We start from the raw sequence: 12,389 nt of genomic DNA, 5'->3' as shown, positions 1-12,389 counted from the left end.
GGACCAGAAGATGTTACATGCGGTAGCTCATTCCTGAGGTGGTTAATTGGCCGCCTCAATGCTGGGCTCTGTCGCCCCATTGATTGCGAATGAAGGGTGAGAAGGGGGAGATGGGGAATCGATAGGCTGATGAGTGTCTTACTAGCTTTCTGTTTGAACACTTTGTCAATAGCCACCCACTTAATGGCCAGTGGTGCATTGACTGTCCATCTTTCTATCCTTGTTGGCCTGGGACATGAGACCCTTCTGATAGTGTGTGCCTATGCCTGGCAATCCTAGTAGGTGGGACAGCTTTTGGCTCTAAAACTAGGCTCCAAGTGAGGAACTGCAAGGCCTATTCTGAACAAGGGGAACTGTCCCCACCTTTTGCCCAATCTTGCTCAGCCAAAGGCAACTCCGTGTCCTGCACTCTCGGGTTTGCTAAAAGACTCTGATCTTCACACACACACACACACACACACACACACACACACAAAATTCTGAAGTCATCTCAAAAGTTCATGTGTTTGGAGTAGAGTAGCCATGAGATTTCAATCTCAGTTCACTTGAGGAGGTAGCAGCTAGTTAGACTCTAGAAACTCTTCCTGTACAGTGGGGGTCCTGGGACAAGAGACAACTAAGAAAAGATAAACCAGGGGAACCCTTTCTTTAGCCCTAGAGTCTTTCAAATATGACAAACCCAAGGCTCCAGGGCTCCGCCCTCTGCCCAGCCTCCTGTATGGTTTGATGAACTGAAACTGCAAAGTTTGAGGGAGTGAGAATGTATCATTCCGAGAGTTTGAATTGACTGTCCTGTTGTTGGCTGCCCTGCAATAGTTTAGGAGGTAATGGAATTGTTTGGTCTCTTCTGAGACGTTTCTGTTGTGTCCTGTCCCTTTAGCCTGGTTTGTTGTCTAGTCCTCCCCTATGAAGACATGTTTTACTTTGAGTGAGAGGGAGAGGAATAAGATATGAACAAGATAAAGTGTCAGAGGAAACCTCCTCTATACACGCTTGAGACTAAGAGGGATTATTCCTTTCCCTGGATGCCTGTTAGGTAGGTGGAGTAGAGTTAGGGGCCTTCCTTAGCATGTCTTAAGGCCTGACATCTAGGACCTGTGGTCAGGATAGGTTATATGCAAGGGCATTAACGCAGCTCTGCCTTCTTCCAAGTCCTACGTTTTGGTCAGGAGCGCTGGTTAGTAAATATTCCCAAAGAAGTCAATCAAAGCCTTGCATTCTCAGTGTCTCCTAAACGTGGGTGCTGGCCATGGTGCTGAAGTGTGCCTCCCTTTCGAGGAAAGCTTGCTCCCTGCTTCCTCTACAGACCGAAAGTCCAGAGTAGTTAGCCCACATGGATCCTTTCAGCATTTACCCAGTGGGTCCCAGAAAGCCTTCCTCTCTCCTCTCATCTGATACATACACAGTCTTGACCTTCAAACTGCAATCCACCTCCTCTTTTGTCATGATGGAGATCATGCCGTCTTCTAGTTCCCTGGTCCAGGAAGCATCGGTTAACAGAAACTACAGGTAACCCCATCCTCCAGCCTTTTCCCAAAATTGAATACAAATGGTCACAGACAGAGAATAAGATATAGCACTTTATTATCGCCTGCCCTCTATTGGCTGATGGAGCTGAGTACGAGGGAAGTACCCACAGTGAGCAGAAGAAGGAGCCATTTGGAGCTGGATAAAATAAATGCAGAAGTCTCAGGCACCTATGCAAGAGGATTTGTTTCTCTTTGATTAAAAAAAAATTGTGGAAATGAGCAGTTCCAGAGGCCGTAATCACAGAAGTACTGGAAAGGAAACCAGGGCTTGAGACCCTGATAAGTAAAGTTAGAAGGTACTGTACTTGGCTTCTCTTCATCTAGGGTATCATGCTTTAAAGCCATGATAGGGAAGTCGGGGAGGCAGACTGGGTCTTCAGCACTAAGTTTAGGGGACACAAGGACTGCAGTTGCTCAGATGAATTGGTGTTGGAAGCAGGATGCAGGACCTAAGGGGGAACTCCTTATCCTAACCAGTCCCATAGCCCCTTCCTGCCAGGCTGTGCCCACTCAAGAGTAATGCCAAATGGACCAGAGCGAGATCAGGGTGATGCTATAGGCCAGCACAGCCAGCAGGTAGATGCGGAACAGCAGCCTGTCCAGCACATACCCCACTCGCAGCCAGTCCTTCGCCACCTCCCTCATCTCGTCCCGCTTCTCCAGGAAGTGGCGGATGGAGGACAGCTCTTGCAAGAGACCACGCACAGCTAGAGAGGCCTCCCTTGGTGGTGGAAGAGGGCTACTTCTGCCCCTTGGAGTCTTCTCTAAGTCCTGAGGTCCTCCAACATGGCTGCAGTGGTTTCCCATGGCTAGAAGAAGAGCAGAGCCTGGGTATGAAGGGAGAGTGCTGGGGTGCCCTGGCGCTGTGGAGGTGGGGGTGTTATAGAGATCAGAAGTTGACTTTGGTGTCTGCCTCAGTGCGCGCTACCTTCCTTTCGTTCTCTTTTGATATAGGATCTTACTACGTACTGCTGGCTGGTCTGAAACTTACTCTGTAGACCAGGATGGCAATGAATTCATGGAGACATACCTGCCTGTGCCTTCCAAATCAAAGGTATCTGTCACTACATCTGGCTCCTCTGAGCCCTTCTCCACCCATATCCCACCCTTAAGCTGATGAGGGGTTTGGAAAAAAAAAAAAGAGCCTGGCTAGACCCATATCTGTAAAAGCCAGCCTGGGCTACAAATTGAGTTCCAGGTCAGTTCCAGGGTTACATAATAAGACTCTGTCTTAAAAAAAAAAAGAAAGTAGAAAGGGGGCAAGGTTCCAGTCTGACTGACATCTCTGGCTGAAGCATCCTCCTGTTTCCACCTTGTACCCAGTTCCCACATCCTATCCAGTATCCCCACTCCAGACTCTATGTGTGGCTCTGTCCCATATCCTCTCTCACCTGAACAGTCATCAGTCTTGTTGGCTTGGAAGGTGGCTGGGGCCCTGTGGGCCACGGGCTGCTCCCCTAGGCAGAGCAGCTGGCCTAGTCTGTCTAGGACCAGATGCCTCAACCAGTCAGGTACTGGCCGCTGTAGGTCCTGCTTGTGCACCAGCCGCACGATGAAGATGGTCTCGGCGAGGCTTATCACCAGCAGAGCCATGCACACTACAAAGTAGACACCTGAGCCGGAGAAAGAGACATAGGAAGCATGGGAGAGAGCAGCTAGGTCCCTGCCACAGTGAACTCTTCCTTCAGGGAGGCCTTACCAATGAGGGGGGTGCCGATGGCTGTTGCCGGCAGCGTGTCTGACACGATGATGAGAAAGACTGAGTATCCCAGAAGGAGCGTGATCTTGAAAGAGACTCTCTCACCGCTGTCCGGGGGCAGACAAAAGCCCACAATGTCCACGACCATGAGGAAGATACTGGGCAGCAAGAGGCTGACTGCGTAGAATAATGGCCGCCGGCGGATGACCACCTGGAACCAGGATAGAAGCTTGGGGGATATTGGGCAGACAGGAACACAGGGACCACCGCCCCATACCCAGCCCCTTCTTTTGTAGAACTTCCAGCCTGTATTGCTTGGGGGAGGAGAGTGACAGACCTATATTCTGCCTCTGGCACCAGGATCGTGGCAGTTAGGGTAAACAGGGGACGCTTCAGTTGAGTTCCCATCTCCCTTGCTGAAGTTGTATGGAATGTGTATGGTCCTGGAGTTGGCAAAGGGGCTGCCATGTCCTTCCCAGATTGCTTCGTCCTGCTACCCCAAGCGTTCTTGTCCCCGCCCCCTCCGCAGCCACGCCCACTCACGTAGAACTTCATTTCTGCATAGCTGTTGCTGGTTTCTATACTGAACTCCTGGAACTGGGTGAACACCCCCAGCAGCTCCCACTCGCCCTGATTCATGAAGATGCTCTTGTCCGACCTCACTTCTTCTGGTGATCGCCACAGGGAAATGTTGATGTCCTGGACTGAGCAAGAAGACAAAAGACCAAAAAAGCTTTGGAATCTCAATTATAGAAGTTTCGTTTATAGAAGGTGGGGTATAGGCTGGGCAATACCCAAGAAGCCCTGTCTGCAGATCTCCAGACCGCAGACCTCTGCACTTAACTCTCAGCCCAGTTTCCTCGGCCTCACAGAACACATTTTGTCTATCTTGCAAGCCTATATAGTGAGAACACAGTGCAAAGAGCCAAGGAAGCACCATTAGAAAGCTGTCTCTCTGTCTCTCTCTCACTTGCTTACCCATACCTTCCAAACAGTCTTCTATGTTTCTTTGTTAGAGTTTTGCATCTAGAAAATGAATAAAACACAATGATTTTTACCTCTGCCTTCATAGAATTAATGGCCTATCTTTGAATTAAGAAAATAAAAGAAATCCTTTTTCTTTCTCTCTTTCTTTCTTTCTTCCTTTCTCTCTCTCTCCCTCTCATTCTCTTTCTGTCTTTCCTTCCTTCCTTTCTTTTTCTCTTTTTCCTTTCCTTTCCTTTCTTTCTTTCTATTATCTATCTATCTATCATCTATCTATCTATCTATCTATCTATCTATCTATCTATCTACCAGGAAACACAACAATGTTCACAGAACCAAAATACTGGAAAAGATCTAAATATCCTGCCAGGCTTTATTGGCATATGCCTATAATCTCAGTATGTGGAAGACAGAGCCAGGAGGATTTCCAGGAGGACAGTCTAAGAGGAGAGTCTGAACTCATATACTGAGTTCAAAGTCAAAAAGTAAAGTGTTGGGGTGTCCAGTAGAGAAATAGTTCAACAGTTAAGAGCACTTGTTGCTCTTCCAGAGGACCTGGGTTTGGTTCTACACACCTACATACAAGCTCACAACTACGTGCAACTCCAGTTCCGGAGGATCCAATGTCTTTTTCCAATTTCCATGGAAATCAGGAACACACAGGGTGCATGAGAGACCTAGAGCTAGTCTAGGGAGCCATGGAAAGTCCTTCCAGGAGCTGATGAGCCCTGCAGCATAATTAGGTGACTGGAGGAGTTAACCAGGCTGTGGCTGGGGTGCTGGGAGCAGGAGAAGGAGGAGAAGTGGGCAGCCTAGGAGAGGGAACAGCCTGTGAGAAAAAGAACAGGCCGGACCTCTAGGCGTCCAGGGGAAGGCAGCTGGGCTGGCACACACCAGATGTAGCTGCTGTGGAACACTGTGGGCAGGACCAGGTCAGGGATTTGGATTGGGTCCCAGGACTGCTGGGAAAGCCACTGAGGGCTTTAAATGACATGATCAGATTTGCATTTTAATAAGAGCTCACAGGCTGCTGTGGGGGAGCTCGAAACCACAGTGGGGGTGGCGCATGGGGAGGGGTAGGAAGGGAATGAGGACACCTGGGCAGGGGGCATGGCTTGACCCCGGGCTGAAGAGGAGTGGGTGGGTCCGGGACACTCTTCCTGTCAGATCTTTGAGATAATAGGTAAGAAGTGTCCCTTGCTGAGTGCCTTAGAGCTGATTCACACCGCCTCAGTAATCCTTGAAACAAGAAGCAGTGAGAACAGCAATATGCTGTCCATCTGGAGGAAGAGGAAACAGAGGCTCATTGACATTAAATAGAGAAGTGGCAGGATAGATTGCTCAGTGATGGAGTGTTTGCCTAGAATGTGCAAGGTCTTAGGTTAGATCCACAAAGGAACCAGACAAATGAAAGAGATGGGTTAGGGGGCAGGGGGGAATAAGGGGGGAAATTGTGGTGCCTTGATTAAAAGAGGATGCATCCTGGCCCCAACCTCTGCCCCACCCACAAGCCCACATACTCACTGGTATGCAGCCAGCTGGTGAAGGTCAGAGAGCAGTTCTGCACATCAAAGGGGAAGTTATAGATGTCCAGGCTACAGGAGGTCACCACCTGTAGGGGCTTGTAGTTCTGGACTTCACCTTGATGGTGCACATACACATACGGAATGCTCGGAGACTTCCCCACGTCCACACTGGTCAGGGAAGAGGGAACAATTTGTGGGCTGAAGAGGCAGACCCTCACCATGGAAGATCTTTTGAGTAGCCCGATAAGGAAAGAAACTCAGGGAGGATCTGGAGAACATGATAATCCAGACATTTTGTCTGGTCTTAATTTTCCAGTATCATCAGTCTTAGCCTTTCTGACCCACTTTTATCGAGGCTGTGCTCTAAACAATGAAGGATGTTTCTTTTTTCAACTCCCTTAGCAACCTAGCTCTCAAAGGCAGAGAAGGACTCCACGGATTATACAGCCACTGTCTGAAGGGTGCTGGCCCGCCTGTCTCCAGGCTGACACACTAGCCCCACACCAGAGGCGAGCTGGTTCCCAGATTAACCAGTGCTTTGATAGGAGAGAAGAATCATATGTTCCATTCTGACTGTGATTTTTGCTTTGCTTCCCATTTCTAGAAGCCCCCAAAATACGAGCAGTCATCTCTGGAGGGAAGAGCATAGAGTTCCTAAGGAGTAGAGCAGCCTAGGCAAATCCCACAAGAATTCAGCCCATTGTCTTTACTGAGCCTGACCCTAAGTCATGAGGTAGGCTTGGGGTAGATTGAAAGATAAGAAGCTAAGAAAAGGGTAGAAAGAAATTTCTAGAACTTTTGCCACCTGTGCTATGTGGGGCATTCAAGGGCGGGTCAAATTCAATGGCCTTCTTTAGGGAAATGTCATGGAGTTGGATGGTGCAGTTGGTACCTCTATCATCATCATCATCATCATCATCATCATCATCATCATTAGCAGTAGTAGTAGTAATAGTATTTTGAGAAAGGGTTTCATGTAGTCCAGGCTGGTCTTGAACTTTGTATATAGTCAAGAATGGCCTTGAACTTCTAACAATCTTGCCTCCATGTCCCAAGTGCTAAGATGATGAGCGTGCGCCACCACATTGGGTTTAGACATGGAACCCAGACATTGAGCGTGCTAAGCAAATACTCTCCCAACTGAATCACAGCCCCCTCCTACTTTCCCCATCCTATCTGTATTTCCACCATGTATTTTCTTTGCCTTTGAACTCAGATGTCCAGTTGGTGGACCCTGGATGAACTTGCAGAATGGAGAGAAAGTCAGCTGGCTGAAGGCAATGGGAGCATGTTGAACTGCTGAGAACAAAAGCTAATGGGACCCACTTCATCCTAGAGGTGCCAACTGTGGCCTGTTAGGCACACGTGTGGCTTGGGAGGTTTGAACATGTTCCTTGGCTCCGATCTCTTCCGTGACCAGAAGCATTGGCTATCATCAGAGTTTTGCTCTTTAAAAAAAAAAATAAATAACCATCCCCTCTCACGAATGCAGCTGTCTCCATTAAGTTATTAGAACTCAATGTGATATCACTCTCTGGCTTCTGTTCCTATGATAGAGACCCTGAGACGAAGAAGCGTAAGGTTGTAGCATCTAGTACAGAAAGAAAGGGAGGGGGTAATCAAGAAAAAGAAAAACTGTGTAAAGGAGAGCTTGAACAAATGCTAACTTGATCAAGAGAGGAAATTGTCACTGCTCCTGGCTTCTCTAGCCATAGCCTCCCAGCCCTCTATGATCGGATGGAAGGACTCACAACTCATTGATGAGGATGTCAGGGACCCAGATGCTGTCTGTGGGGACGGACAATTTGGTGACATTGTCGAAGTCCTCAGGAGTCCACTGCAGAAACTCATCAATCCAGAACTGTGGGAGAAGCAGAACCCATCAAAGGCAGCCCCCCCCCTCCATCTTTGGTGAGGGTCACCTGCAAATGAGACAGGTCTCTATCCTTTCTGCTCAGGCAGCAGGTGGGCATCTTCTAGGGGGAAATCTGGGTGCTGGAACATACCTCTTCCTGGTCAATACGAGACTCTATCTCTACAGCTCTCAATCATCTGCAGCTATAAAACACAGGCTGCTGTAGCCTCTTCTAGGGAAGCACACTGCCTGTTCATTTGGCTCATTACCCATGAGACAGGATGTGTTCTGAATTAAGGGGTCCTTCAGTGAGACGGAGATGGAGCTGTCTGATGGGGACCAGTGTTCCTATCCTACACTCTCTGTCCCATAAGTGTATGGTGGCGATAGAACACTACAGTAGCCGTAGGAAGGGGTTTGAGACCTGTGTATGCCTGATGTGTCTACACAGCCTCTGGGGTGAGGCCTTTCTGGTTTACTTCCCTTCCCAGAGCTTAGCCAAGTCCTGAAACATCTGCATATTAGTGTGACCTACACCCGTCTTAACTAGACAAGTGGTATCAGGGAAGAGTCCTGAGGGTTAAGTGGATAGTTTTTTCCTGTTTTGGTCACTCAGTTTGGTTGTTATCCAACTTCACATAGAACAAAGGACATTCTAGATGTTGGAACTGTTCACATGAAAGTGAAGTCACTATGGGGTGAGTTCATAGGCCAGGAACTGTCCTTCCTCCAGGGTTAGCCAGTCAGCACTTGTCTGAGATGCTCTAAACCGTTTGATAAACCAGGTATGGGGCTGGGAGGATGTCCCCCACCCATCCTCCCCTGGCCCTGAGATAGGACATTTCAGACTCCTAGATCTTGTATCTGTCTGCTGTGCCTCTGAAACTGCTCGCTACCTTCCTTCACCGTGGCCATTGAGATTCCTGACTCCCTGAGAGGGGGTGTCCCAGGAAGTAGGGGGCTGGTCTGCTCACCTGCCGGTACCATATGTAGGTGGTCAGAACCTGGTTCTTCTCATCCTGTGAAAGTAAAAGGGGCTGACATGTGGTCCCACACACACATAATGCCCAAACAGAAGCTAATACTGAGCATCTCATAAATACTGCTGGAAAGGCAGGACCCAGGAAGGAGATGAACTCAAGCTGTTAGCCAGCCGGGAGAAGCTGGTCTGTTAAATGGATACAACTAGAAAGAAATGCAATCATTTCTTTTCAGCTTTCAAGATACATGGTGAGGTGGAAGTGGTACCAGCCTATAATCCAGTGCTCAGTGGGGCTAAGCCAGATTGTGTGAGCTTCACGCCAGCCTGGGAATATGGTAAAACTGTCTCAAGAAAACACAACAAAGCAAACCCCTAGACATGTGCAAATTGTGTATATTTCCTGTTGTTATAGTTTATCATGCTCATTTATATTTAGTAGTATGAATATAGATACCTTACCTTCTATTATCTATATATAATACACCTACACACACATATACGCACATACATATACAATGCATATATGGACTGCCATGCTACAAAATTAAGAGACTCAAAACTGCAGAACAGAAAAAGTGATGATTCTCTTTTCTCCGTCTGATTCCAAGTCTGCCTTTCTGCAGCAGCACAGCCACCTGCCCTTAGCTATTTGCTGCAGAGATGTCCTATGCACTGTGATTCCCTCCTGTGTGTGTGTGGGGGGGGGGCGGGGAGCATAGGACCCAGCAGCCTGGAAAGCCAGGTCCCACTTCCCCATGGCAAGGGAGAGAGCCAACATCTCTGCAGTTGCCTTTTGTCCATCACCATACTGTGCTTCACATCATCTGCTGAACAGTGCACCCCATCCTACTCTAGTTATCGATTAGTTAATTGATCTATTAGTTGGCATTTTATCTACTGTTGCCATTTAGTGACACCTGCCACTCAGGGACCTGTGTGAGGCCCTAGGGGTCTAGAGATGATATGGTGGAGACAGTTCCCATCATGTACTACATGGATAGCCACATACAGGAGGTGACCGAGTCTAGGAGGGGGTGCACACGGGTGACCTCGGGTTGTGGTTTGGGCAGCTGTGCAGATACAGCGTCTGTCTGTCCCCAGCCGTGGTGCCAGACCATAGGTACTAGGGTTCTTGGTGCCCATTGTACTGCCCAGTAGGCAATTTGTCTTTACATAGCTCCTCTGATTCCCCCACACAGATGGAGGGCAACTCACCACGTTGAGTATGGCATACATGATGACATCAATGGAGACAGTAGTAGGCTTCCTCCAGTCCCACACAGGCCGCACCCCCTTCTTGTAGTTAGCCAGGAGGTGATCTGACAGCCTTAGCAGAGCAGGCTGGGTGGTGCCGCGGGCCTGGGTGGCCCTCCTCTGACTGCCTGGGAAGGAGAGCAGTTTAACACAGATGCCAGAGCCTTGCTTCTCTTGTTCCAGTTTAGAATCTGTTCAAGAACTTCATCCTCTGGGCAGGAGAAGTGGCTCAGGGAGCGAAGGCCACTACCACCAAGCCTCATTGTCTAAGTTCAGTCTCTGGGAGCTACACGGTGGAAGAAGAAGACTTCTGCAATTTGTCCTCTGACCTCTACGTATAAGCCAAAGCACATGTGTGACCACAGACACACAACAACAACGACAACAATAATTCAAAACAAAATGTAATTTTAAAAAGAAAAAAAGACCCCAGCTCCAGGTCCTGGTGCATTTCTGGAGATTTTAAGTATTTCTTAGTTTCCCTTTGGGAAACAGTGGCTCTAACTCACATGGGTACCACACAAACTAAAACCAAGATGATATAGAGGTTAGGGCAGCCCCTGCACAAGGATGACATGAAAACTCATGAAGCAGTCCATACTTCATTAAATAAAATAAAAATCATCATACAGCAGGTGGGGAGGGCACAGCCCAGAGGGCAAGAAGGTGAGGGGGCAGAACAGACTGGTCCTTTGCAAACTGGGAGCCAAGAAGGCTGGTTACTGTTAAATAATACCGGGTCCTCCTAATCTGCCCTCATGTATGTCACCAGATGCCAAGGCATCCTTGCAGGCTCCTCTCTGGTGTGTCATCTACCTGCCCCACAACCTTCTCTTCTGCCTGGAAGGACAGAGGGGAGCAAACAGAAATGGGAAACAAGAGGCTGTCTTTCAGTTTGTTGTATTTTGTTTTGCTCTTCAGATAGGATCAATCTCACACAGCCTAAAACTTGCCACGCAACCAAGGGAGACCTTGAACTTCTGATCCTCCTACCTCCACCTTCCAAATGCTGGCATTACAGGTTCATATTACACCTCCACTCCTGGTCTATGCGGTGCTGGAGATTGGGGGTCAGGGCTTTTGTGCATGCATACTAGTCAGGCCTCGACCAACAGAGCTATATCCCCATCCTTGAGAGACTTTCTTGAGAGTCTTCTTTAGAATAATGGAATAATATCTGCACAAGTCTTCTGCTTCAATCTCAGAGTAGCCTGCCCGAGTAGCTAGCAAGACAGACTATTATACAGACAAGAATCCCCAAGGCTCAGGAGGGTAAATAGCATGCACCACTAGCCAAGAGCCTGAGACTCAAACCAGATTCCTCACTACTAACTGAGAGGCTTGTAGGGGGAGTCTGATGGGCTTGGAGGTTTGGGGAGTGCCTGGCTAAATGCAGCCAGAACAAGGTGATGTCTAGGAGGACAGAGCAAACCAGGCAAGAAAGCCCAAAGCACTTACCACATGCATCTTGCCCCTCGCCTATCTACCCTGCTTCTCCCAACAACAGCTTGCACAAAAAGAACATCCTAGTCCTAGCCTTCCCATCAGTCGCTCCCCTTGGTGGCACCCCTCTCATCATCCCGCATGATGCTGCAACCCGGCTGTGTAGAAGGAACCTTCCTGTGGGGCTGAATGTAGTCTGCGATAGAACGAACCAGATCCTGTGTGACCGAACACCCTGCTTGTGAGGCATGAGAAGAAGATTGAGTAGAAGGGTAGGGAAGTTTGACACAACTGGAGGTGAGCCTTAGGGAGGAACCTGGGGGAGGAGAAAGTCCACAGAACCCAGGCAACAAAACCAGAAAAAGTAAGAAATTACTAAAGTGATCCTGGTCCCCACTCTGCTGCTGACAAGCTGTGTGACCCTGAGGGAATTACTCTCCGTCTCTGGACCATGGTTATAAGAAGAAAAAGTGGACTGAATGAGCTCACAGGTCCATAGCTGCTCCCATCTGATAAACTGAAAGAAAGGCCAGGTGAAGAGAAAGGGAACCGTCTCCCGGCACCTAGCTGTGTATTTCTCATAGGCTGGACTCCCTCCTCAGGAGCAGGCTCAACTTGGGCTCAACTCCTCAAAACACCTGATTTGACCCCACACCTTAGAATCCTTTCTTACTCATCAGCAGTGAGGTAGCTCACCTTCCTATGGCCTTCCTGTGGCTCCGGCCTCTCCTGCCTTCAGCCCTTTGAGACTTGAGGCCTTCCCCCACATCCCAGCTTGCTATTCCCCTCCCCACCAAACTCCTTACCTTCTCCCTGGGCTGTCGGCAGGGAAAGGAACAAGGCCAACAGCACCTGCTGGATGCAGGGCAGCATGGCAGGCTTCCCAGATGTGGGAGGGCCTCGGGGCAGCCACTCAGGATGAGTCCCCCAGACTGCCAGCCTGCCCATCCGCTGCCAACCTCATGTCCCAGGCAGCCTGCTCTCCCAACTGCTGCCGCCTGCACCTTGTGAGGCTGCAGCCTGGCACTCCCGGCCACCAGAGTTGGGGAGCAGCCAAGTTTTCCAGCAAGCCGCTTTTCAGCTGGATCAGGTTTCAGGGAGGGAGGACAGGGAGGGG

The 12,389-nt window shown here is 49.1% G+C and overlaps 1 protein-coding gene across 2 annotated transcripts; it reads right to left on the bottom strand.

Annotated features, from left to right (window-relative positions):
• Window positions 1-2,039: 2,039 nt before the first annotated feature.
• On the bottom strand, window positions 2,040-12,145 carry Htr3a (5-hydroxytryptamine receptor 3A). 2 transcript variants are annotated; one of them, XM_052189490.1, is made up of 9 exons: window positions 12,079-12,145; window positions 9,791-9,957; window positions 8,568-8,612; window positions 7,490-7,599; window positions 5,737-5,906; window positions 3,772-3,932; window positions 3,229-3,439; window positions 2,921-3,142; window positions 2,040-2,356 (listed from the first exon to the last, which is right to left on the bottom strand). In XM_052189490.1, exons 1-9 carry the CDS (start codon window positions 12,143-12,145, stop codon window positions 2,040-2,042), a joined length of 1,470 nt encoding a protein of 489 aa, XP_052045450.1. The 2 variants fall into 2 exon arrangements, with proteins under 2 accessions (XP_052045450.1, XP_052045452.1); XM_052189492.1 differs by having other exon boundaries at window positions 2,040-2,338.
• Window positions 12,146-12,389: the final 244 nt, after the last annotated feature.

This window comes from Apodemus sylvaticus, chromosome 7, assembly GCF_947179515.1.
Source record: "Apodemus sylvaticus chromosome 7, mApoSyl1.1, whole genome shotgun sequence".
NCBI lineage: Eukaryota > Metazoa > Chordata > Mammalia > Rodentia > Muridae > Apodemus > Apodemus sylvaticus.
This window is presented reverse-complemented; position numbering and strand designations above follow the sequence as displayed.

What these genes read in the sequence shown, in the direction of transcription:
- Htr3a (XM_052189490.1), bottom strand. Translation starts at nt 12,145, where the DNA reads ATGCTGCCCTGCATCCAGCAGGTGCTGTTGGCCTTGTTCCTTTCCCTG. An exon ending in CACCAGCTGGCTGCATACCA is followed by an intron (nt 3,933 to 5,736) that starts GTGAGTATGTGG and finishes CTTCTTGCTCAG; the next exon opens with TCCAGGACATCAACATTTCC. An exon ending in CAAGACTGATGACTGTTCAG is followed by an intron (nt 2,357 to 2,920) that starts GTGAGAGAGGAT and finishes CTTCATACCCAG; the next exon opens with GCTCTGCTCTTCTTCTAGCC.